The sequence below is a fragment of the Salmo salar genome, chromosome 18, assembly GCF_965601325.2.
Source record: "Salmo salar chromosome 18, fSalSal1, whole genome shotgun sequence".
NCBI classification, from domain to species: domain Eukaryota; kingdom Metazoa; phylum Chordata; class Actinopteri; order Salmoniformes; family Salmonidae; genus Salmo; species Salmo salar.
Window position 1 is genome coordinate 73,253,729 of NC_138308.1, and position 27,566 is coordinate 73,281,294.

Genomic DNA, 27,566 nt, shown 5'->3' on the forward strand with positions numbered 1-27,566 from the left:
TCCTCCATGGACGGGATACAGGATAAGAGAGAGAACAAAGGCATTTCATTCAATTTAGAACATCTGAATGTGTAACCTAGCCTATAATCTTTGAGAATTTACAATCAACAAAACAAAAGCTAGATAATCAGGCTCCCGTTCATTTTGCTATAACGTCTGAGCATAAGAACCTGGGTTGGGGAGTAACTGATTACAAAAAACTTTTACTGTTGTCAGTTACGTTACCAGCAAAAATATTGTAATCAGATTACAGATACTTTTGAAAAACTACATGATTACTTTTAAATTCAGAAAGGATGTTTGCCAAACAGTAATTATGACACTTCTCTGTTTTCTCAATGACATTCAATTCAGCATTGAAAAAAGGTGCAAGTTTAAGTTTGTTCCACCTGAGCGAGTCTGAACACAAGCCAAAGACCACTTTGATGACACACCAAATCTGTTTGATGGATGTTTGTCTTCTAATGCCTCTTAAAGAGAACGTAATCTAAAAGTACCTGAAAGTAATCAGATTATGTTACTGAGTTTGGGTAATCCAAAAGTTACGTTACTAATTACAATTTTGGACAGGTAACTAGTAACTTTCATGGATTATATTTAGAAAGTAACTTTCCCAACCCTGAACACATCATTAGCCATGTCAAAATGCGTAAGAATAGCTTAAAAACTGCTAAATGTACTCTCAGTTCCATGGCAAAATGTATAGAGTTGCAGGAAATTGGCTTTAAAACTTCAAACATTTCTTTCAGCTCCATGGCAAAATATGTAGAACTGCAGGAAATTAGCTTTAAAGGTAGACTCAGCGATATGACGGTAGATGCTGAAAGTAAACAGCATAGTGGGTCAATTTCCACAACAACTAATAGCTTTCAAGCGCAAGGTTCAACTTCTCCGCTGTTTTGGTCCCCTGGTTAATTAACTTTTGGTCCCCTGGCTACCATGCTATGAACAGCGTGAAGCGAACCCATGCACATGCGCATACTGTGTGTGAGTGACTGTTTGAGAGCGAAGTCTTGCTCGTGGCAACGTCATTCGCTGTCTACCTTGAAAACTGCTAAATGTTCTGTCTCCTGCCAAGATGATATTTTTTACTTATTCTTTGGTCTGTATGTTCGGTCACGAAGCAAGAAAGTTTGGGAAACCCTGTGCTAAGGCATTCTCATAGACAGTGCTTGACTTGGACTGAAATAGGTGCCGGTACTCATGTTGGGTGCTGGTACTGTTTATATTTGGGTGCAGGAGTTCCACAATACTTTTGAGATAATATTCTATAAGAGGAACAGGAGCTCAAGCAGTAGAAAATGTGAGGTGATCTCCTGCCAAAGTCAAGCAATGCTCATAGATAATAAAAAAAAACGGTGTACAGTAACCATTCTCAGTAGAAAAAATATGCACATTCAATAATCAATGCTGGACAGAAAAAACAAGGAAATGAAAGAAGTAATGTCCACAACTCTGTAATACTCCATCTCAACCATTTTTGAAACCCCTCCAAAAGAGAAACACCCAAGTTATATTTGTCTTTATTAGCTTGCAGTTAGATACATCTAGTACATGTTGATTCATATACTGAGGTGATTTGTGAATGGTACACACTATAGCCATTTATTGATTTGTTGTTAATATCATCATAATGTGCTTTTGAAATGTACAGAAGAACCTGATTCACAAGCTTTTTTTAGTCACATCTGATTAACCAAATGTTACAAATTGCCCTCAATTTGCTTTCCAGCACCCAATACCTTGCCGGCTTCAGAAATTTTATATATTAAAGTTGTCTACTACCTCAAATTAGGCCCTTATGCCACTGTTGTGGCAAAAAAACAAGTCACAGAGGGTGGATTGCAATGAGCTGTAACATTGAGTGGCAGTTTCAATAATCCCATGCCTCAAGGGATGAAAAATTGAAATAAATTGATGGAGATTATTATAATAACAAAAAAAATGTTAACACCTTGATTGCAACTGATGTGAAGGCTCAGAAAGGGTCATATCGCTAAAGTAAGGCTACGTAAAATAATACATTTGTTGGACCACACAAAGTGATTACGTACATAATGCCTATTTATGAGCTGTTTGGAGCTCATAATTCTGGGTTTTTTTAAATCTCATTTAACTAAGGTTTCATGGTTAAAGTTGGAATTGTACCAACTGCATTCAATGGAATTCCTGGATTCTACTGCCGGGTCTTCTGAAACATTGCTTCAGAGGCCCCACCATTTTTTATTGTTTCTCTGACAAACTATCATGAAGCTTTTATAGTTATCGTTCACTATCAGAAAGCCTTTGTCGCTAAGACCAAATACTTAAGTTATCCATATAGCCCCCCTTAACAAGGGTTAAGCGTTAACTCTAGCAATTCATTATGAAAATATTTCCAAATATTTAACAGTATTCAATTAAGTCGTAACTCGAAAACCTCGTTATTGTGCCATCAACTCTATTGTCTTACTAAAGGCCATTTGTCACTTGAAAAATACATACTGTATAGTAAGTCTATGTTCATTACAAGTTTCACTGTATTTCTTTGCCGTATTGCTTCATGCAATGAAAAAATTTGCATGGAATGATACAAAGTGAATGAATGAATGAGTGAATATGATGTTTGGCACATATTGTAAATCTACAGTTGGACACAGGAAGCTTAATAACATTAACATTACACACAAAATTTACAAGAATTTTGACAAAAATTAAAAGACATTTGTAAAGAGTAGTTATCTTCTGAAGGGCAAACAAAGCGGAACACTGTAGTTTATGAAAGTCTGTTTGAATCTTTGCAATACACAGTATATTGAACGTCTGGAATATAGTTGTATTTCTTCTTCCATGCTCTTTTTTGCAATACATTTACACAGCTCAGCCCGGCGATATATTATTTACGTTTTCTCAAAGACACAAACATACAAACGACCACCAGAACACATACCTTCACACACACGGTGGAGGTATGAATTTCAAAAGCTCTGACTCCTAGTAGTCCCCATATCCTAGTTCCCTTTATGTAAAAACAATAACAAAAGTATCGATTCGTTCAAAAGTGACTGTGTTCATTATGTCAACATAACGATGGAAGCGCTTTTAGTAAAGGAGAGCATGGGTCTGTCTGAAAGGGCACATTATTCCCTACATAGTGCACTACTTTTGACCAGGGCTTATTTAGGGAATAGGGTGCCAATTCAGACACTTTCCAACTCATTTTAAGGGCTGCTGTGGATTTCCGCTCGAGGTTAAAAAGCAGGCTGATCATCAGGGACAGTGCTGGGAATAGTATTTAGAGAAAACACATGGTGGCTAATGTTGTTAACGTTCGAGCATGAAAGTGTCTCATGTCATGTTTTTTCTCTCTTTTACAAGCGCTGGTTTTATGAATAGCTTCGAACCCCCCTCACATTTCTACCAAGTCTGGTCGTATACTGTATGTGCTATAGCCAGGGATGAAAGTAAGACGGTATGGTCCAGTATGGCGTCCCAGCAAAATAAATAGTGGGGTTACGCCGTACTGGTAAAACATGAGCCTGTCACAATATTTAAAACAAAATGTCAAGAACCATTACACCATTATTTATCAATAGGCTACCACATGTCAGAGGCATGAAAAATGAGCAAATGGACTTGAACGGGTGGGATAGCCTATGCTCCAAAAATGCGATGTTGTTCGACGAGAACACTGAAATTTTGCCAAGGCAGAGATTAATGGCCGACACCGAGACGCTAACGAACAGCAGTGGGTGCATAAATTCTGGCCTAATGACAATCGCCAAAATGTCATTACATTTTGTGGTGTTTTGTGTCTCTTTCCCTTCACCACTGTTTGGAGGCTGGAAATATATTTTGAGTGCATGATTGTGCACGAGTACACTAATAGGCTAAAGGAGGCCTTTTGAAGTGATTGTTGCACAATCAGATTAAAACATCATGATTGGTTGTGTTTATGCCACAATAAAAGGTAATACATTTATATTTTTTAATGACAAATCTTTTTTTAAACTTTATACCCCTTTTTCTCCCCAATTTTTGGTGATATCCAATTGGTAGTTACAGTCTTGTCCCTTCGCTGCAACTCCCGTACGGACTCGGGAGAGGCGAAGGTCGAGAGCCGTGCGTCTTCCGAAACATGACCCTGCCAAGCCGCACTGCTTCTTGACACACTGTTTGCTTAACCCGGAAGCCAGCCGCACCAATGTGTCAGAGGAAACACTGTCCAACTGGCTACCGTGTCAGCGTGCATGCCCCCGGCCCGCCACAGGAGTCGCTAGAGCGCAATGGGACAAGGACATCCCGGCCAGCCTAACTGTCCCCTAGCCTGGACGACGCTGGGCCAATTGTGCGTCGCCTCATGGGTCTCACGGTCGCAGCCGGCTGGTACACAGCCCGGGATTGAACCCGGATCTGTAGTGACAACTCAAGCACCGCAGTGCTTTAGACCGCTGCACCACTCGGGAGGCCTTAATTACAAATCTTTACAACTAAGCCCACAGAGATCATTATGAATGAATAGGGATTCTATATGCAATTCTATGATGAAGTGCGTACACACATAGGCGGTCCCGTACCGGGAAGAAATTAAATTGACTTTCACCCCTGGCTATAGCCAACTCTTCTATCCTTGTCAAGCCGTACTACACTGTATACATGGCAATGAACGAACATAGAGAGGAGTTGGCTAAATCACAAACAGACTAGCCTGGTACCAGATCTGTTTGTGTTGTCTCGCCAACTCCAATAGTCGTTGTCACGCCAATGACCATAGCAGTTGGCAAGACAGCACAAACAGATCTAGAACCAGGCTACAAACAGGATGGGACCACCAGGCTAACATCTAGCAGCAATGGCACTTCTTTGCTCCCCGCCCTCCTTCCTAAAACTGGGAAGTCTCGGTGAAGGAGATGGCGTCGGTCTTGTCGATGGTGAAGCCGCCGTTGACATAGGACTTTTTCTCACACTCCTCGTCATCCAGCGTGGTCTCCAGGACGAAGGGGTTGGTCACGTCCACGTCCGAGGTGACGTCCATCCTCTCCAGCTCCCGCCTGGACAGCTTCTGGACGATGCCAGCTCCGTAGGCATCCCCCAGCACATTGATCATGGTGCGGAAGCGGTCTCTAAAACAGCCAGAGGGGGTATGGTGAGTGACTATTGTCTGTTGATTAAGAGTTAGTTAAAGATACTGTAGAATTTGCAATATCACATCATCATACATTGCTGGGTAACTCCCTGCTTACAGACATCAACAACAACAAAATGTATTCTGCCAAGACTGGCCCTCTTGGGCATTGCTCAAGGGATGGCACAAATCGGGAAGAGAAAGTAGTGGCAGTCTTGACAAATTGAAATTCTGTTGTTTTCTCTTAAGAAGTCGCACCACTGCGAATGGTGATGTTATATTGCTACCTTTAACACGTCGCACTGTTGTATTCATCACTAAAATAATAATTTATCTTGACAATATTACGCTCAACAAGGTATTACTCACAGTAGCCAATCCACAGCAACAATTAAAGTGACATCATTTGCAGGTAGTCCAACGGCAGTCAGCACAATCACCATGGTGACAAGTCCAGCGTTAGGTACACCGGCAGCTCCGATGCTGGCTACTGTTGCTGTTATACTGAAATTGGAGTAAGTTAACATCTTTACAATTCCCTTACCCTGACATATTATTAGGTCAGATGCTTGATACATGATACTAACATAATGACACGACAGATGTTATAAATTGATGTGACATCAGATTTCACCTGATTACAATTTAGTTTTTTCAGTTTTGTCAAGCTCAAATATGTTTTCTTCTGACATCACTGAGTGGCATACTCATTCAGAGCAGCTGAAGTCCAATGCCACCAAAGGCTATGGGTTCTGATCACAAGTATACTAAGACACTTTAACTTGCCCAAATTATGTACATAGAATATAAAATCAAATTTTGACGTAGGCTGTTGGTAATTTACCTGATGGTGACAATCTGACCCACATCCAGAGAGTAGTCGTTGAGCTGGGCAATGAAGATGGCAGCAACTGCCTCGTAGAGAGCCGTGCCATCCATGTTGATAGTGGCGCCCACAGGCAGCACAAAGCGGGTGATCCTCTTGTCGATCCGGAGGTTCTCTTCGGCACAGCGGAAGGTGACCGGCAGGGTGGCAGAGCTAGAGGTCGTATTTAAGTTTAATGAAGGATGGATGCACGGATAGATGGATGGGTGGATTGTATAGATGGATGGATACATAGATAAGTCAGCCATTACATCTATGTTTTGCTATACACAACAGATTGTACAGTCATGGCCAAAAGTTTTGAGAATTTCACAAAAATAAATGTTCACAAAGTTTGCTGCTTCATTGTCTTCAGATATTTTTGTCAGATGTTACTATGGAATACTGAAGTATAATTGCAAGCATTTCATAAGGGTCAAAAGCTTTTATTGACAATTATATGAAGTTGATGCAAAGAGTCAATATTTGCAGTGTTGACCCTTCTTTTTCAAGACCTCTGCAATCCACCCTGGCATGCTGTCAATTAACTTCTGGGCCACATCCTGACTGATGGCAGCCCATTCTTGCATAATCAATGCTTGGAGTTTGTCAGAATCTGTGGGTTTTTGTTTGTCCACCCGCCTCTTGAGGATTGACCACTAGTTCTCAATGGGATTAAGGTCTGGGGAGTTTCCTGGCCATGGACCCAAAATATCGATGTTTTGTTCCCCGAGCCACTTAGTTATCACTTTTTCCTTGTGGCAAGGTGCTCCATCATGCTGGAAAAGGCATTGTTCGTCACCAAACTATTCCTGGATGGTTGGGAGAAGTTGCTCTCGGAGGATGTGTTGGTACCATTCTTTATTCATGACTGTGTTCTTAAGCAAAATTGTGAGCCCACTCCCTTGGCTGAGAAGCAACCCCACACATGAATGGTCTCAGGATGCTTTACTGTTAGCATGACACAGGACTGATGGTAGCTCTCACCATGTCTTCTCCGGACAAGCTTTTTTCCGAATGCCCCAAACAATCGGAAAGGGGATTCATCAGAGAAAATGACTTTACCCCAGTCCTCAGCAGTCCAATCCCTGTACCTTTTGCAGAATACCAGTCTGTCCCTGATGTTTTTCTTGGAAAGAAGTGGCTTCTTTACTGCCCTTCTTGACGCCAGGCCATCCTCCAAAAGTCTTCGCAGATGCACTCACACCTGCCTGCTGCCATTCCTGAGCAAGCTCTGTACTGGTGGTGCCCCGATCCCGCAGCTGAATCAACTTTAGGAGACGGTCCTGACGCTTGCTGGATTTTCTTGGGCACCCTGAAGCCTTCTTCACAACAATTGAACTGCTCTTCTTGAAGTTCTTGATGATCCGATAAATGGTTGATTTAGGTGCAATCTTACTGGCAGCAATATCCTTGCCTGTGAAGCCCTTTTTGTGCAAAGCAATGATGATGGCATGTGTTTCCTTGCAGGTAACCATGATTGACAGAGGAAGAACAATGATTCCAAGCACCACCCTCCTTTTGAAGCTTCCAGTCTGTTATTCGAACTCAATCAGCATGACAGAGTGATCTCCAGCCTTGTCCTCATCAACACTCACACCTGTGTTAACGAGAGAATCACTGACATGATGTCAGCTGGTCCTTTTGTGGCAGGGCTGAAATGCAGTGGAAATGTATTTTTGGGACTTTGCAATTAATTGCAAGGGGGACTTTGCAATTAATTGCAATTCATCTGATCACTCTTCATAACATTCTGGAGTATATGCAAATTGTCATCATACAAACTGAGGCAGCAGACTTTGTGAAAATGAATATTTGTGTCATTCTCAAAACTTTTGTCCACGACTGTATGATCCTGAATAGTGACTGAGGCTTACCTGGAAGAGATCATGAGAGCAGTGACCAGTGCCTGGGCCATCCCTAAGGTAAAGGTATACGGGTTCTTCCTCACAATGGCAAAGTAGATCAGCGGCAGACAAATGGTGGAGTGGATAGCTAGGCTAAGGAGAGAAATAAAGCATTACATTGCCATGAAAAAAAAGTGTCTGATTAAAAAATGGTGATGATCAAACAAGTTTTGACTCATTGTAAGAAATAGCTGACTAACCCCTGGTGTTAACTGGGGACTAAAACTCTCCTCCTCCAGCTTATAATAACACAATGACCAGGGTTGCGTCCCAAATAGCATCTTATTCCCTTTATAGTCTACTACCAGGGCCCATAGGCCTCTGGTCAAAAGTAGTGCACTATATAGCCATTTGGGACACACATGACTGCGTTCCCCCTCACGACTGCGTTCCCCCTCACTAAACTCAGTTTCCTTTTGCTGGTCACCCAGAAGCATCATTCTGTCCGCTAAATTTACGGGTTGGACAGGCGTTCGCCAAAGGCCTCATTACCGCAACTGCAGGTTGAGCAGTTTTAAATGTCCTTGGTTCTTATCTGTGCCGAGACAGAGCTGGGCTTTTACAGTATCTTTGCAGGAAACCTGGACCCTAATGCCAGCTATAAATCTAGCTTTGTTGTGGCAAAGTATCAGAAAGAGAAAGAGGGACTAAGATGGCTGGCTCAGACTCACCCACTCAGCACTGTCACCATGTACAGGCCCATCTTTCTGAAGATCTCCCAGTCTTCTACCTCGATGATCTTGGCAGCTATGAGGAAGAGTATCCCCACTGGCATGTAGCTGTAATTGCAACAATACACTCTTAGAAAAAAGGTTTCTGAAAGGGTTCTTTGACTGTCCCATAGGAGAACCCGTTTTAGTTCCAGGTAGAACCATTTTGGCTTCCAGGTAGAACCATTTTGGGTTCCATGTAGAACCCTCTGTGGAAAGGGTTCTATACGGAACCCAACACGGTTCTACCTGGAACCAAAAGGGTTCTACCTGGAACCAAAAAGGGTTCTTCAAAGGGTTCTCCTATGGAGACAGCCAAAGACCCTTATAGGTTCTAGATTACCATTTTTTTCTAAGAATGTAGTGTTAATGCCATTGTTATGATCATCATCACTGTCATCATCATCACCACAGAAATGGCAGCATAACATCTATTATAGCATAGAAAACAGCTACCGGGTGAATTCACCTAAACAGCTGTTGTGTACTGTAAGTGAGAGATGTATGTCGTCTAACAGGCTGTTACATACCACATGATAATCTGGACTAGCCTCATGGTGGCCTCGTTTAAAGCGTCAAAGAATTCCAGCAGAATGCGTCCCCTTTCGCCCATCTTGCCGATGACAAGCCCGAACGCCACACAGAACACGATGAGACCCAGCACGTTGATCCCATCAGAATATGACCCGACTATCTTATAGTCCTTGGTGATGTTCTGCAGAGGGGAAAAATAAGGAAGAAAGTAGTTTAAGTACGAAATAGATTTTGGTCAAAAGATCCACTTGTGGGGCCTCCCAAGTGGTGCAGCAGTCTAAGGCACTGCATCGCAGTGCTAGAGGCATCACTACAGAATCGGGTTCAATCCCGGGCTGTGTCACAGCCAGCCGTGACTGGGAGACCCATGAGGCGGCGCACAATTGGCCCAGCATTGTCCGGGTTAGAGCAGGGTTTGGCCAGCCGGGATGTCCGCAGGAGTCGCGCTCCATAGCAACTTCTGTGCACGCTGAACCGGTCGCCAGTTGGACGGTGATTCCTCCAACACATTGGTGCAGCTGGCTTCCGAGCAGTGTGTCAAGAAGCAGTACGGCTTGGTAGGGTCGTGTTTGGTCGTGTTCTCGAACTTCGACTCTCCCGAGTCCGTAAGGGAGTTGCAGCAATGGGACAAGAATGTAACTACCAATTGGATATCACGAAATTGGGGAGAAAAAGGGGCTAAAAATTGTATAAATTTTTTTTTTTTAAAGATCCACTTGTGAAGTATTGTGTTACAGTGGGCTGACATCCATGTCTTGAGCTTTTTCCTCAGATCACAACATATTGACCCGTCTACACAGTGGCATCATAATGTAAGTTGATTTGTGGTCATATCCATCACATTAGATGTGGGTGGTCAGGTGTAGATTCACAAAGGCTAAGTTGAAGACCCACGTTTTCAACCCACAAAGACAAAGATTGTGATTGGACAGATAGTCATCTGATTAACTCTAATCGGGAATAAAAAGTAACCACATCTGATTTAACTAATCAGGTATAAAAAGTAAACCAAATCTGATTAACTCAAATCAGGTATAGAAAGTAAACCACTTCTGATTAAAAGTAAACCAGGCTTAGCAGCTTCGATCCTATCAAATCACAGCTTTTGACACGCAGGTGGATAAACACATGGAAACAGTGACACCTACCTCTGGGGGGAAAATGGTTGCCATGACAGTGGTAGAGAGAGGAGGGAACATTGTAATTGTAGTGTTCCCCTTCACTTTAGGTGGTTCCAGCTCTTTGCGCTTTGTCTTGTACTGGAATGATTGAATAGGTTGAATTGAAATAGTTACATTTGACATGGTTACATTTGAATGTAGGATCATGTTTTCTCCTCAAAGTGCAGTGATTGTATAGCCAGGCCCCAGATCTGTTTGTGCTGTCTTGTCAACTCTTAGGAGAATTGGCAAGACAGCGCAAACACATCTGGTACCAGGCTAGTAACTGAAAGCTTTAATGTACAAATCAGACAATGATGGTTACCTGTTGGAAACAAGCCTGCAGTAGGTTTTCAGGAAACATGTTTCTGTGGACGGAATAAGACATGTTGAGATGGCAACAATGTGAGACAAATGTGGAAATGTTATACACACTGCACCTCTGACTGATGGAGGACGGACCTTTTGTAGAAATTCTATAAAACTATTCTCCTATATGATGGTATGAAGCGTAGCTGTCACCTGACAAGATCCAGTAGAGTATCGACAGTGGTGACGTTTGGTGTGGTCCCTGTCCTGTCGATATGTTCGGCCTCCTGAGAGACACCAGGTTTGATGGTCATTACCAATACAATACCTGGAAAACATGTTAATCATCAGTCAATATTCAGCTTTCAACATGTTACATAGTTAGTCTGTCACTCACTTAATCTGAAGCGTGATGCACTGAAACCTTACACATTTTGTTCAGTGCTTCATAACAGATGGGGAGCAGCTGAAAGAGAATGAGACCAAGCCAGTCATCCTGTTAACTCACCCAGAATGACTGCGATGATGGTGGTGGAGAAGTAATACACCACAGCCCTCAAACCTATCTTTCCAGAAACTTCAGAATCCAGGGCGGCGACTCCTGTGACCACAAACAAGACAGAAAGACAATTAACCGGTTGTTCACCCAAAGGAGGCATGTCTGTCAACAAGTCCTCTCAATGACAATGACTATTTCATTTGTCCTTAACTAAGATATCTGGCGCAACCATGACCTGTCGCAGGTGTCTAGACGCAGAACTCAAGAAGACCCGCTTGCCCTTTCCTGAGGCAAAGAAAGCAGCCCAAGTTCTTCTAGGAACTAAGCAGATTAATACTTAAGTAAGATATCTTAACCTTCTCTGATGGCCCTCTTCATTAAACATAGTGCTGAGTGACTGGGATGCAATTCATCCCAAGTTACCTGTTATCATGCTGGAGATGATGAGGGGCAGGATGACCAGCTTGAGCATCCGCATCAGGATCTCTCCCGGGAAGCCAAAATACTGCTTATGAAGGTGGGAGAGGGAGGCATATTCCCTGACCACCACCCCAAGACCTATCCCTGAGGGAGAGATGGAAGGAAGAAGAGAGAAAGAGGAAGAGAGAGGAGGGAGAGCGAGAGAAAGAAAGACATAAATAAGACAGCCAATTCAAGAGGTTGGTTCACACAGGTTAGTTCAATGTGTGGCTTGTTCGATACATCACACTATTATTGCAGACCGTGTCCCACACTAGCCATACACTTAACATGAGGCATTTTTACGGTGGAAATTTAAAGTGGGAGAACAGAGAAAGGGAGAGACAATGATGACAAAAAGGAACAATATTGATATTTGACCTGCCTGCCACGTCAAATTAAAACGGAAACATCATTATCATTTCAGAGCTGCCATGTAAGCTACCACAATATTATGCCCTTGTGATTTTCTTGTTTTTAGTTTTACGGGCCAAGGTGTTGCATAAGTTTTGCCTTGCTCTGGGTTTCATGACGCTGGCTCAAGGTTGTGACATTGAGGAAAACACTTCCTTTAGCCATAAGCTGCTCGAGTAGCATTGCTATTTCTGACCTGCGCAGCAACAACGGCCTTGGAGAGCATTAGTTTATTGGCCAAGCGGGCTGCCTGTCTTGCCGTTTTTATAAGGCTCATTGCGCATCGCTGTGGGGGTTTTCGCCCATAAATGCCACATACAGTGAGTTTCTCAAATCCCCCCCCCTCCACCCCACCCTGAGTGTGTTATCAACCATTACAGGCCACCATAAAATAACCTTGTGCAAGGTGATGACACAGCGAATCGTAACTGAACAAGTTACATCATTCCTAATGAAAAATAAAACCTCTCATAATGAATATACTGTATAGTAGTGGTTTAGTGTTAGAAACTGTTGTGGGGGCTACTGGATGGGTCATGTTGACATGCTGAGAACCAAATTTAATTACATTTTTTACCTTTATTTAACTAGACAAGTCAGTTAAGAACAAATTCTTATTTTCAATGACGGCCTAGGAAAAGTGGGTTAACTGCCTTGTTCAGGGGCAGAACGACAGATTTGTACCTTGTCAGCTCGGGGATTCGATCTTGCAACCTTTCCGGTTATTAGTCCAACGCTCTAACCACTAGGCTACGCAATTATGCCCAAATAGACATTACACAAGCCTAGACGAATACTACTGAAACAAACAAGTGATTCATGTTGTAATTAGCATTTTGCCATGCAATTTCTATGTAAATATCAGGTAATTTCTGTCAAATAATGTGCTTCTTCCAAAAATTACGAATCGCACTCTCCATGCCGTTTTCTGATCAGTTTTCATGGTTTAATTAAAAAGATGAGTCGGCACATCTCTTGAGATCTGGGTCGGTATTCACAAAGCGTCTTAGAGTATGTGTGCTAGGATCAGTTTTGTCTTTTAGATCCTAATAAATATGATTATATGGATGGGGGGGACCTGATCCTAGATCAGCACTCCTACTCTGAGAATACAGGTCATGTGGAGATGGAAATCTTGCAGCATTTGCATTTTAGTCATTTAGCAGACACTCTTATCCAGAGCGGCTTACAGTAGTGAGTGCATACATTTTTATACTGCCACAACAGGACAGTTATTGGCAAAGCTAAATTACTTACTTATGAATGAAACATACATGATGACGTCCAACAATACCGCCCATGTAATTACTTAAGTACAGAACTGGCATGAAAGGGGCTGCCTTGCTCATAAAGAGTAGTGGTCAGCAACAGAGGCCACATGGTGGAGTAGTGAACTTTTGTCATCCAATGGCGGAACTACTTTTCTGTTTAAGGCGTTCCATGGCATCCAACCAAATTACACACTGACAAGAGTGCTCATCTCAGCATGTAATCCAAACGAGGTCCTGACTTCTCTGTTGTCACTCAAGATTCCATGTCACTTAATTAGGGGTGTTAATTAAAGGCATATTCTGCCATTTCTCCGATGAAATTCACAAAAAATGAAGGCTCAATCAGAACACTCAAACTTAGGCCAGAATTCAAATGGGACACTTCTATGGCCACCTAAAAGTCCCCAGCTTCCTTATTTATATTTTTGAAAGATTTTATTGAAGATTTTTTTTAACTACACAAAACATATATTATACAAACAACATACAGATGCACACAAACATCCACAACATCACCCCTGCCCAGACTCACCCTCATCTCCAGCGCCCGCATCACTCCGCCATATGGCCTCAAACTGCACCATTTTGTTTCTCTCAGTCGCCCACGCACTTTCAACATTCAGATAATAAAGCATTTGACCGTTCCAATGTGTTAACGATGGAGGATTGGTTGATTTCCAGTTAAGTATATGTTTTTTTCCCATGATGATTGATGAGAAAAGTATCGTCCAACCCATCAGGTATCTCACTGCACCCTCATATGCCTTGTCCCCGGCTTCCAATTGGCTTTTAACCCCCACTCCTCTCCACTGTAGCTCTTAAAACGTAAGAAAGATCAATAAAAATAGGAATGGATTATCTATTTTGCCATGTGCATTTGGACCAACACAGGTTTATGTTGACATTCTAAAACTCTGCTTAAGCAGAGATGGTGTAATCCTTGTGGAGGACACTTCAAAGTCAGCATTTATCATTTACTTGGTCGAAAGCCTTTAAAACGCATTAGACACAATACTGCCACTGAGACTAAGTCCATTTAGTTCATAAAATGATAAATGACCAACCATTAAGAAGCCAAGCAAGCACCAAAAATGGTTAAAGGGTAGGACAATTCGGTGACAGGGGCCATACAAATCGGTGTGTAATTCTTTCTAAAAACAAGGGGTCGCAGGCAGCTTCAGAGGGGGATTGTGAATAAATCTAAATAAATAATAGCCTTCTCTGCATAATAAAGTAATACGTTCCATAATTAACAATGCATTTTTTGATTAATTGTCCACCACCACCATTAGCCTTTTGCTGTGAGCTCATCGTTGCATTTTAGCAGTTTGAATGACAACAAAGGAGCATATTATAGTTTATACCGCGGCTAGACTGTGTCGTAGGTTATTTCCACAGGACTCCACAGCCCCTGGTTGATTATCCCTTATGTATTTTATATCTATTACATAAATGTCATAAGCCAGAAATGCTGTGGTGGGCTGGGCCATATCAGAGCCATTTATGGCCCCTGAATCACACTATTTGCGAATCACATTGACAGGACCTTGCATGCAGAACAGCTGTACCGACTGACTGGACTGAAGGAACCAGTGGAGTGTGCCGCTTCAGTCTAGTCACGTTCGACTGGGGCTGTGAGACAGGCTCTGGGAGGCAGCAAAGCTCAGCACAGGGAACCCTGTCTCTGTTGGAGAGTGGGCAACGAATGGCGTAGCAGCAGCAGAAACTGCGAACGCATAATGATCAGTCACACACATGCACAATTATGAACAGTCACACACTATAATGATAAGTCACACACACAGATACACTCATTATGAACAGCCACAGTCACACACTGTTTGCATCCATCTTCGAACATCCTCACAGCATAAGCACACACACAGATGCATGCACAGCCTGGTCTCATACACTAGATGTAACATAGTAAACGTAAATCCAGAACACCCAAATTAGTATGTTACGTTTGGTTTGCTTACATTAGACAGATGATTAAAAAATGAAAGTAGGGTGATTGGTCGAAAAACACAAACGTCTAGCAACCTAAAGGTTGTGAGTTTGAATCACATCATGGACAACTTTTGCATTTGAGCTAATTTGCACCTTTTCAACTACTTACTACTTTTTAGCTACTTTGCAGCTACTTAGCATGTTAGCTCACCTTTCCCCTAACCCTTTTATCTAACTCTTGCCCTAACCTTAACCCTTTAACCTAACTCCTAAACTTAACCCTAACCTTAACCCACCTAGACAGAATTCGTAATATATCATACATTTTTTTAAATGTTAACATATTGTACGTTTAGTAAATTCATAACATATAACACAAATTGTAATTCGGAATATATCATACGAAATTGGTGATGGACATCCACAAATTAATACATACAAAACGCAACATATACTAAACGTAGTGTCTCGAGATTTCCGTACAGAATCATACGAAATGCTCTGAGACCAGGTTGGTATGCAGCATGCACAAGCCGACATTATGCACAAGCCGACATTATGCACACAACACACACATGCGTGCACATTGCTATTCTAATCAACCAGTCCCCAGCCCTACGCATCCTTATATGACCAAGAGAAGCTGCTGGATGACTCCAAGCCTGGACTGCAGCAGGGGAATACATCAGGAGAGAAAGCAATGACAAATATGGCAAAACAGGAGAAAATAAATTGCTGAAAAAAAGGACAGAGGGAAGGAGAAATTGGTAGGATGCACCACCGCTGACAGAGCAAGGAGAGAGTTGAGACAGACGGGCAGCCTCGCGGAAGTGTGACATCAAGCAAGGCTTCTTCACGTTAAGCAGAGCGCAGACATTATGGGGGCTTCTCTTTCACTTACCTAACAGCACCGACACAATGGTCGCAATAAGCAGCCAGTTCCTCTTCAGCAAGCCTTTGAAGTCCCAGCCCCTGCGTTCTTTCTTCCCCATCATGTCCATTGGTGTGGCTGTTGGTTGTTTCCTTTAGCCCCCGCAATAGAGAGCACAATGGGAGTCGGGACTCTCTGGAGACACAAAAGGCTCCACGTATCGGGTGGCCAGCTGACAGATGCAGCAGACAGTAGAGGCGGCTAGTTGCTGTCTGCGCTGCTGCTATAGCTACCAGAGGATGCAGCTAGCCTGCCTGGCTGTCAGTTGTTTCTGATGGAGAGGGACTGGAGAGAACCGCCTCCTGTGTGTGTGTCTCTGTGTTTGTGTGAGGCAGAAAGTGTGTGTGTGACGGAGAGAATGAGAGGGGGAGATACATCACCAGATATTTATCCATAGGGTCACCTCCAACCCCCCACCATTACACGCACACACACACCCACCTACACACCCCAAGAGCTGCTCAGTCTGGGGTCTTTCTCCTTCATTACATCTAGGAGATAAAAAATATATTCTCCAGAGACAGTCACTGTATGCAATAGCCTACTATTCATGGGTAGTATCCTAACAGAGTTAGTATGCTATGGGAGAAATGGCACAATATTGTTTGGCTGGCTGCTGTATCATATGCGCACAGACAGTTAACCATTTCTGGGAGGGATTGGAAAGATTTTGCAGTGATGTACAAGTGATGTTACAGATGGCCTATGAAAAACGTTTTTCAAAGGGCGTCCTTGGTTTCACAACTGTAAAACATGCATGGATCATTAAAAGCATAAAGAAACATGTAAAACATGTATGGATCATTAAAAGCATAAAGAAACATGTAAAACATGTATGGATCATTAAAAGCATAAAGAAACATGTAAAACATGCATGGATCATTAAAAGCATAAAGAAACATGTAAAACATGCATGGATCATTAAAAGCATAAAGAAACATGTAAAACATGCATGGATCATTAAAAGCATAAAGAAACATGTAAAACATGCATGGATCATTAAAAGCATAAAGAAACATGTAAAACATGTATGGATCATTAAAAGCATAAAGAAACATGTAAAACATGCATGGATCATTAAAAGCATAAAGAAACATGTAAAACATGTATGGATCATTAAAAGCATAAAGAAACATGTAAAACATGCATGGATCATTAAAAGCATAAAGAAACATGTAAAACATGCATGGATCATTAAAAGCATAAAGAAACATGTAAAACATGCATGGATCATTAAAAGCATAAAGAAACATGTAAAACATGCATGGATCATTAAAAGCATAAAGAAACATGTAAAACATGTATGGATCATTAAAAGCATAAAGAAACATGTAAAACATGCATGGATCATTAAAAGCATAAAGAAACATGTAAAACATGTATGGATCATTAAAAGCATAAAGAAACATGTAAAACATGCATGGATCATTAAAAGCATAAAGAAACATGTAAAACATGCATGGATCATTAAAAGCATAAAGAAACATGTAAAACATGCATGGATCATTAAAAGCATAAAGAAACATGTAAAACATGCATGGATCATTAAAAGCATAAAGAAACATGTAAAACATGCATGGATCATTAAAAGCATAAAGAAACATGTAAAACATGCATGGATCATTAAAAGCATAAAGAAACATGTAAAACATGCATGGATCATTAAAAGCATAAAGAAACATGTAAAACATGCATGGATCATTAAAAGCATAAAGAAACATGTAATACATGTATGGATAATTATGGGTCTTTTCTGACATGTATTATCAAATGATTAACTCAATGTTCATAGGAGTCGTATGATTCAAATGAATGCCTTTCCATTCAGTTTTATTTTTATTTTTGCATTAATTGTTCTAATGTCAAATTTTAGGATGAATGTAGTTAACTGTTTTGTTTTGGACTCCAAACTGTCAGCCCTTCAAGACAGGATTGTGTGGAGGCACCAAATCTTATCTGATGAGATTTTATTGTATCGCATATTTAGCCCCACACAGTGTCCATTCCTTAACTATACTGCCACCTACTGTGCCTTAGACACCTGCACCTAATCTTTACACTATCTAACACACAACATGCATCGTATAAGAATATATAACACAAGATCCTTTAATAAAAATGCCCATTTATAGAAATACCATTCTAATTGAACATTGAGGAGATAACTCATTTCTAAACATACATTCTGCTGTCCTTATTTTTTCATAACATTGTTCAGTATGCAGCACATTCGGAAGGTATTCAGACCCCTTGACTTTTTCCACATTTTGTTACGTTACATCCTTATTGCTTATCAATCTACGCACAATACCCCATAATGACAGAGCGAAAACAGGTTATCCATTTTTGCACATTTATTAAAAATAAACCTTATTTAAATAAGTATTCAGACACTTTGCTATGAGATTCAAAATTGAGCTCATGTGCATCCTGTTTCCATTGATCAACCTTGAGATGTTTCTACAACTTGGAGTCCACCTGTGGTACATTCCATTGATTGGACAAGATTTAAAAAAGGCACACACCTGTCTATATAAGGTCCCACAGTTGACAGTCCATGTCAGAGCAAAAACCAAGCCATGAGGTCGAAGGAATTGTCTGTGGCGCTCCAAGACAGGATTGTGTGGAGGCACCAAAATATGTCCGCAGCATTGAAGGTCCCCAAGAACAAAATGGCCTCCATCATTATTAAATGGAAGAAGTTTGGAACCACCCAGATTCTTCCTAGAGCTGTCCGCCCAGCCAAACTGAGCAATCAGGGGAGAAGGGCCTTGGTCAGGGAGGTGATCAAGAACCCGATAGTCACTCTGACAGAGCTCCAGAGTTCCTCTGTGGAGATGGGAGAACCTTCCAGAAGGACAACCATCTCTGCAGCACTCCGCCAATCAGGCCTTTATGGTAGAGTGGCCAGGCGGAAGCCACTCTTCAGTAAAAGGCACATGACAGCTTGCTTGGAGTTTGCCAAAAGCCACCTACAGACTCTCAGACAATGAGAAACAAGATTCTCTGGTCTCATGAAACCAAGATTGAACTATTTGGCCTGAATGCCAAGCACCACGTCTAGAGGAAACCTGGCACCATCCCTACGGTGAAACATGGTGGTGGCAGCATTATGCTGTGGTGATGTTTTTCAGCGGCAGGGACTGGGAAACTAGTCAGGATAGAGGGATAGATGAATGGAGCAAAGTATAGAGAGATCCTTGATGAAAACCTGCTCCAGATCGCTCAGGACCTCAGACTGGGGCAACGGTTCACCTTCCAACAGGACAATGACCCTAAGCACACAGCCAAGACAACACAGGAGTGGCAAGTCTCTGAATGTCCTTGGGTGGCCCAGCCAGAGCCTGAACCCGATCTAACATCACTGGATAGCTGTGCAGCGACACTGCCCCATCCAACCTGACAGAGCATGAGAGGATCTGCAAAGAATAATGGGAAGAACTCCCCAATTACAGGTGTGCCAAGCTTGTAGTGTCATACCCAAGAAGACTCGAGGCTGTAATCGCTGCCAAAGGTGCTTCAACAAAGTACTGAGTAAAGGGTCTGAATACTTATGTAAATGTAATATTTCCGTTTTTTTTATTTTGAATACATTTGCAAAAAAAAATATATATATACTGTTTTGCTTTGTCATTATGGGGTATTGTGTGTAGATTGATGAGGGAAAAAAACTATATAATCCATTTTAGAATAAGGCTGTAACGTAACAAAATGTGGAAAAAGTCAAGGGGTCTGAATACTCGTTCGATTCAGAATGTTTATTATCATCGTAAAATAATCAACTGAATAATTGTAAAGAATCGGTACTTGGAGTCATAGAATCGATATATCGTTGAAAATAATATTGCAATACTAACTTTATCTCATTTTCCCCCATCCCTAGAGGAGTTTATACAGAATTCAGAGAAATACAATATATATAATGACATTTAATAGGTCCGGAAAAGGATAGGCAGTGATAAGCTGTTAAATCTGTACACAAAATAGATTTGAAAAAACATGGCATATGCATATATTAATATCCCGTCCGTAACGAAGTGTTCCAACAGGGCTACGTAGCCTGTGGCTCAGTTGGTAGAGCATGTGGCTTGCAATGCTGGGGTTGTGGGTTCTATTCCCACGCGGGAAAATGTATGCACTCACTCTGGATAAAAGCGTCTGCTAAAATGCTTAAACCTGGGTGTCAGACAGTGTGGCTGTTGTGGAGTCTATTGCGTTCGCTCCCTGTGGTGCTATGGGAGGATCTGATTCCTTCTGAGGAGGTGTTAGGTGACTGGGGGTGAACTCAGATTGAGATTTTGTGGTAGGAGAATCAGAATTAGCTAAGTAACATAGATAATTAAGATGTCTTATATGATTGAACTCTGTTATTAGAATGTTTCCCTTTGGACTCTGGTGTTGGCAGCTGCACTTCCTCATATGGCCTCAGTCACCTGGGCCCAGAGAGGGGGGAAGTCAGGCTTGTCTATCACATGTCCCTGTTGCTGTACAGATTATCAGAAAGAGAATAGGGCAAAGGAGGTCAGAAGGAAACATTGTTTCCATATGTGAATATGTGTCTTTACCTATTGCAAACCATGTGAAGGAACCAATCACCAATCACAATGTCTGTGCATCAGTCACCCCCTCCTTGCACCTTGGGGAGATTATTCTCTCCCCTAGTTCCCTTTTTAGCAAGGTGGAGACTAAGTAATAACAAATGTCCTTTTAAGTTCTTAGTACTGAACAAAACAACAATATCTTTGTATTTGGGGCCAAGGTCTGGCACAGGATGTGTGGGGTTGGTGTCTGGGACCATTGTACGTCATCTCTAATGTTGCATCTATATAGTATGTAACCCAGAGGCTCACTCCACTCAGTGGGCTCTCACTCTTTTCACTTTGTGGGTGGTGTGACCAGCTCCCTTATCAATAAGTTTTTAATAAAGTGAATATCCTGATTGGTGACTGACCTTGTCTCTCCTCATTATTGGTCATTGAAAATATCCATTACATTATTACAGTCCGAATATGCAGAATTAGGATCTCTAGTTCTCAGATAATATAACTAGCTCCAACTTCTTATTTTATTTCATCTTTATTTAACCAGGTAGGCTAGTTGAGAACAAGTTCTCATTTACAACTGTGACCTGGCCAAGATAAAGCAAAGCAGTGCAACACAAACAACAGAGTTACACATGAAATAAACAAACATACAGTCAATAACACAATAGAGAAAAAGTCTATATACAGTGTGTGCAAATGAGGTAAGATAAGGGAGGTAGGCAATAAATAGGCCATAGTGGCGGAATAATTACAATTTAGCAATTAAACATGGGAGTGATAAAAGATGAATGTGCAAGTAGAGATACTAGGGTACAAAGGAGCAAAACAAATTTAAAAAAAAGAGTATGGGGATGAGGTAGTTGGATGGGCTATTTACAGATGGGCTATGTTCAGGTGCGGTGATATGTGAGCTGCTCTGACAGCTGGTGCTTAAAGTTAGTGAGGGAGATATGGGTCTCCAGCTTCAGTGATTTTTGCAATTTGTTCCAGTCATTGGCAGCAGAGAACTGGAAGGAAAGGTGGCCAAAAGAGGAATTGGCTTTGGGGGTGACCAGTGAAATATACCTCCTGGGGCGTGTGCTACGGGTGGGTGTTGCTATGGTGACCAGTGAGCTGAGATAAGGCGGGGCTTTACCTAGCAAAGACTTATAGATGACTTGGAGCCAGTGGGTTTGGCAACGAATGTGAAGCGAGGGCCAGCCAACGAGAGCATACAGGTCGCAGTGGTGGGTAGTATATGGGGCGTTTGGTGACAAAACAGATGGCACTGTGATAGACTGCATCCAATTTGCTGAGTAGATGTAAATGTCATCGCCGAAGTCAAGGATCGGTAGGATAGTCAGTTTTACGAGGGTATGTTTGGCAGCATGAGTGAAGGATGCTTTGTTGCGAAATAGGAAGCCAATTCTAGATTTAATTTTGGATTGGAGATGTTTGATGCGAGTCTGGAAGGAGAGTTTAAAGTCTAACCAGACACCTAGGTATTTGTAGTTGTCCACATATTCTAAGTCAGAACCGTCTAGAGTAGTGATGCTGGACGGGCGGAGAGCGATCGGTTCAAGAGCATGCATTTAGTTTTACTTAGATTTAAGAGCAGTTGGAGGCCACGGAAGGAGAGTTGTATGGCATTGAAGCGCATCTGGAGGTTAGTTAACACAGTGTCCAAAGAAGGGCCAGAAGTATACAGAATGGTGTCGTCTGCTTAGAGGTGGATCAGAGAATCACCAGCAGCAAGAGTGACATCATTGATGTTTACAGAGAAAAGAGTCGGCCTGAGAATTGAACCCTGTGGCACCCCCATAGAGACTGCCGGAGGTCCGGCAAACAGGCACTCCGATTTGACACACTGAACTCTGTCTGAGAAGTAGTTGGTGAACCAGGCGAGGCAGTCATTTGAGAAACCAAGGCTGTTGAGTCTGCCAATAAGAATGTGGTGATTGACAGAGTCAATCTCTTTGCATGCAAACTTTGCATGCAAATACTGTTTTGAGGACAAACAATGTCACCGTAGGTTTGTATTCAATAGGGCATGCAATTAAAAAAAAATATATATATATATATATATTTCTTATGTCCAGGTAGTCAATCTGTTTTCTTCCGTTTGGAACCTAATGAATCCCTGCCTAATGAACTACATCACCTTAAGGGCTCTGGCTATCATCTCCAATTCCTCCCCCGTCGCCAACTGATCCATCCTCTGCAGTTCCTTCTTAGACAGCATTGGCGTGGGGATAGTACAAAGGCGATCTCCCATGATGTTGATGGTCATGTAGCAACGATCCACCAAGAAGCAAACATACAGTAGAAAGCAGGACATTTTAAAAATGTCGTTAATGGAAATATTAGCAGAGATATTTTAGGGGGAAAAAACATAACAAAAAGGCTTGTGATAGAATTGCGGAGAGCTTCAAATTCACACCATATTTTTTTGAAGCTTTGGAAAACAGCATGGATATTGGATAACAGAGTGGATGACGACAAGCCCTTGAAACCAGATTAGCGGGAAAAGCTGGTAAAGAAACACAACTGTTAAAGTGCACCATTTGATTCAAGGGCACAATCTCAGTGTAACCCGACTCCTTAAATGTATGGTGAATGCACGCTGCTAATCGTATGCTCCATTTCTCCACAAAACTAAATGCTGGATAATATAGGGACGTATGTACGAAGACTTGTCTTTCTTGCACTAACACTCGCACAAATATTATAATGGCGCCAGAGGGGATGACTGCTGTTTTACGGGCTCCTAACCAACTGTGCTATTTATATATTTTTTTTTGCATTGCTTGTAACTTTTTGCATTGTTGCTACCGTCTCTTATGACCAAAAATAGCTTCTGGACATCAGAACAGCGATTACTCACCTCGAACTGGACGAAGATTTTTTCTTTAATGAGTCAGACGCAAAGAAAAGACGGAGAAAAAGGGGGTGGGGTGCCTTGTAAGAATTTGCCGACGAGTAGGTAAATCACCAATACCCTCTGTATTATTGGCCAACGTGCAATCATTGGAAAACAAACTGGACGATCTACAGTACGATCAAGACTATCCTACCAATGGGACATTAAAAGCTGTAATATCTTATGTTTCACCGAGACGTGGCTATACGACGACACAGATAATATAGAGCAGGCTGGACTCTCCGTGCATCGGCAGGACACAGCAGCTACGTCTATTTGTCAATAACTACTGGTGCGTGATGTTTAATATAAGTCTCGAGGTATTGCTCGCCTGAGGTAGAATACCTCATGATAAGCTGTAGACCACACTATCTATATATTATTCGTAGCCGTCTATTTACCACCACAAACTGATCCATTTAACGTAATTTCTACCAGCATGTCACATGTGCAACCAGAGGGAAAAAAACTCTAGACAACCTTTACTTATAATGATACAGGGCGAGACCCAGATGCAGACACGGGAGGCAGATGGTGCGAGTCTCTGATATTTATTATAAAACAAGGGGCAGGCAAGAGAAAGTTTGTGCACAGGCAAAAGATCATAAACAAGGTCAGAGTCCAGGAGGTACAGAGTGGCAGGCAGGCTCGAGGTCAGGGCAGGCTGAATAGTCAGGCATGCAGGCTCAGTGTCAGGGCAGGCAAAGGTCAGAACCCGAAGGACTAGAAAAACAGAGACTTGGAAAAAGCAGGAGCACGGAAAAACACGCTGGCCATCGATGACACAGGGGGAGGGATGTCCCTGGAAACAGAAGACAAAGGGCTGTGAGACAAGGGCTTAATCCTGGACACATGAAAAGTAGGGTGTATACGGAGGATACGGGGTAACAGCAGGCGAACAGCAGTGGGACTAAGGACTTGAGATGGGGAAAGGACCAATGAAACGGGGGGAAAGTTTGCGGGATTCCACCCAGAGGGGCAGATCCCGTGTAGACAACCATACCCTCTGCCCGAGAGAAGAGCGGAGAGCCGGAGTCCGGTGGCGGTCCGCTTGTTGACGGTACCTGGAGGTGATCTTGAGAAGAGACGACCAAGCCCTTTTCCAGGTACACCGACAGCGGCGGACAAACATCTGGGCTGAGGGTATGTTGACCTCTACTTCTTGCTCCGGGAAGAGTGGGGGCTAACACCCCATGAAGCACTCGAAGAGGGAAGAGTCCAGTGGCCGAGCAGCATAGAATGTTCCTAGCATACTCCACCCAGACTGGTTGCTGGCTCCAGGTGGTGGGGTTACTAGAGACGAGACGCCAAAGTGTCGTTTCCATGTCTTGATTGGCTTGCTCCGACTGGCCATTGGATTGGGGATGAAAGCCAGATGACAGGCTGGCCAATGACCCAATAAAGGTGCAGAACGCCTTCCAGAATCGGGACGAGAACTGAGGACCCCGATCAGAGACAATGTTGACCGGGAGTCCATGGATTTGGAAGACGTGCTGCACCATGAGCTGGGCCGTTTCCTTGGCTGACGGTAACTTGGGGAGAGGTATAAAATGGGCGGCTTTGGAGAACCTATCCACCACCGTCAGGATAGTGGTGTTGCCATCTGACAGGGGAAGCCCAGTGACAAAATCCAGGGAAAGATGGGACCAAGGGCGATGAGGGACAGGGAGTGGCTGAAGGAGGCCAGACGGAGCTTGCCGCTGAGTCTTATTTTGAGCACACACCATGCATGTGGTGACGAAGGTCGAGACATCAGGAGCCATGTTGGGCCACCAGAAGCATTGTCGGAGGAAAGCCAGGGTACGACGGGCACCAGGATGACAGGTAAGCCTAGAGGAGTGAGCCCATTCCAGGGCCTGAGGCCGGGCCGAATCAGGGACAAACATCCGGTTAGCCGGGCCCCCCTCAACATTGTGCCTTGCGGACCAGGGCCTCAATACCCCAGACAACCAAAACCGCCAGACATTAGGCAGGGAGGTTGGTCTCAGATTCAGAGGGTGTGGCAGCAGAACTGTACAGGCAAGAGAGGGCGTCCGGCTTCACATTTTTGGACCCTGGGTGGTAGGAAATGGTGAAATTGAACCTGGTGAAGAACAGGGCCCGCCTTGAAATAGAATCCTTGCCTTGAGTTAGAATCCGCGCTTGTTAGTGCGGAGGTATTCTAAATACTTATGGTCAGTCCACACCAAAAATGGATGTTCCGCCCCTTCCAGCCAGTGTCTCCAATCCTCCAGAGCCATCTTAACCGTCAGGAATTCCCGGTTCCCAACGTCACAGTTCTTTTCCACAGAGTTTAAACGATGGGACATGAAGGCACATGGATTAAGCTTTTTATCCTGGACGGATCTCTGGGAAAGGACGGCCCTACTCCCACATCGGAAGCGTCAACCTCAACCACAAACTGATGGGTCGGGTCCGTATGGATGAGGATGGGGGCAGTAGTGAATTGCTGCTTCGGATCCACAAAAGCCCTGTCTGCTGCTGGGGACCATGTGAACAGTACTTTGGGAGAGGTGAGTGCAGAGAGGGGAGCTGCCAGGGTGCTGTAGCCCCGAATGAAACGGCGGTAGAAATTTGCAAACCCAAGAAACCGTTGTAGCTGCACCCTGGACGTGGGTTCTGGCCAATCCACCACTGCTCTCACCTTTTATGGATCCACTGTCTGTTACAAAAAGGGTCTCTGCTGACCTGGTTTGCATACTAATCCTCTGATGTCATTGAGAAAATCGATGCCTCCCCATGGGTTTCACTCATAGTGGTTACCAAAATGAAAAATTGAGATATCTGCATGTGTGAGGATTTTCATGAGCCAAACAAAGCAGTGATCATTGACAGTTATCCACTTCCTCACATGAGATCTCTTCGCTGAGCTACAAGGCACTATTGTGTTCTCAACCATTGATTTGGCTAGTGCCTACCATCATGTCCTCCTTCACTATGAGAGCTGGGTTTTGACAGCGTTCATGACGCACAACGGCCTTTTCAGAATTCGTCGGGTCCCCTTCGGTTTGGCCTCAGTCCCTGCTGGTTTTCAAAAGATTGATGTCCTCCCTACTGCAGAACATACAAGGTGGAAAAGCCTACCTGGATTACATAATACATGGAAAAACGAAAGAGAAACATGACCGCAACTTGCAAGCCATTCTCAGCACCTTGGAGAGTGCCGGTCTGCTGCTAAACAAATTAAAATGCCACTTCAACAAAACGAGCCTCACCCTTCTTGGTCATACCATCACTGCACAAGGACTACTACCTGATGATGGACATGTCAGTGCCATTTTCAAGGCCCCTGCTTCTTCCGATGCTACCACCCTGCGATCCTTACGTGGCTTAACCTAGGTGGTACTCCAAATTCGTCTACAACTACTCTACAGAGGTCGAGCATATGCACGCCTGCCTTAGGACAGACGACCCTTTCTCGTGGACGGATGCTGTCCAGGAGAGCTTCGAGAAAGTCAATCAGCTGATTGTCAATAGCTCTGCCCTGGCTATATTCGACCACGAGATTATGGCTTGGGTGTGCTTACGCAAATCCATCCAGATGGAACAGAACGCACAGTGGCTTTTGCAACCCGTTCCCTCTCCTCAGCCAGGTGCAAATACTCCATAGTAGAAAAGGAAGTGCTTGCCTGTGTGTGGTCGGTTGAGCAGTGGCAAACGTTCCTTTGGGGTACACGTTTTACACTATGAACTGATCATCAGGCCCTTACTACCCTAAACGAGAACTTTTTTCCCCAGACCTGGTACCTTATTTTTCCATTCGGGATGAACTCTCTGTACAAGACTGTTTAGTGTACCGTGGTCGAAACCGCTATACTGGTGGCCTGGAATGGACACATCCATACAAACTACAATATCAATATCTGGAAAATGTATATAGGTTCAGAACTTTTGTGAAATAGCACAGTTACAAATATATGGCAAATAGAAATCAAACTGGATGGACATCAAAAATAGAGGAAGGACTAAAACCAAACAAAATATAACTACTGTAAAATAGACTATGTAAA

General features: G+C 43.0%; 1 protein-coding gene across 1 annotated transcript; it reads right to left on the reverse strand.

Annotated features, from left to right (window-relative positions):
* Nucleotides 1–1,507: 1,507 nt before the first annotated feature.
* On the reverse strand, nt 1,508–16,625 carry slc1a1 (solute carrier family 1 member 1). The gene is made up of 12 exons (XM_014155794.3): nt 16,084–16,625; nt 11,512–11,652; nt 11,098–11,190; nt 10,803–10,917; nt 10,606–10,648; nt 10,269–10,379; nt 9,117–9,301; nt 8,548–8,655; nt 7,847–7,969; nt 5,949–6,143; nt 5,474–5,608; nt 1,508–5,102 (listed from the first exon to the last, which is right to left on the reverse strand). Exons 1-12 carry the CDS (start codon nt 16,181–16,183, stop codon nt 4,862–4,864), a joined length of 1,590 nt encoding a protein of 529 aa, XP_014011269.1. The 5' UTR covers nt 16,184–16,625; the 3' UTR covers nt 1,508–4,861.
* Between the last annotated feature and the right edge of the window lie 10,941 nt (nt 16,626–27,566).

What these genes read in the sequence shown, in the direction of transcription:
- slc1a1 (XM_014155794.3), bottom strand. Translation starts at nt 16,183, where the DNA reads ATGGACATGATGGGGAAGAAAGAACGCAGGGGCTGGGACTTCAAAGGC. An exon ending in CATCATCGCAGTCATTCTGG is followed by an intron (nt 10,918 to 11,097) that starts GTGAGTTAACAG and finishes CATGTTTTCCAG; the next exon opens with GTATTGTATTGGTAATGACC. An exon ending in GGTCAGATTGTCACCATCAG is followed by an intron (nt 5,609 to 5,948) that starts GTAAATTACCAA and finishes CTCCAATTTCAG; the next exon opens with TATAACAGCAACAGTAGCCA.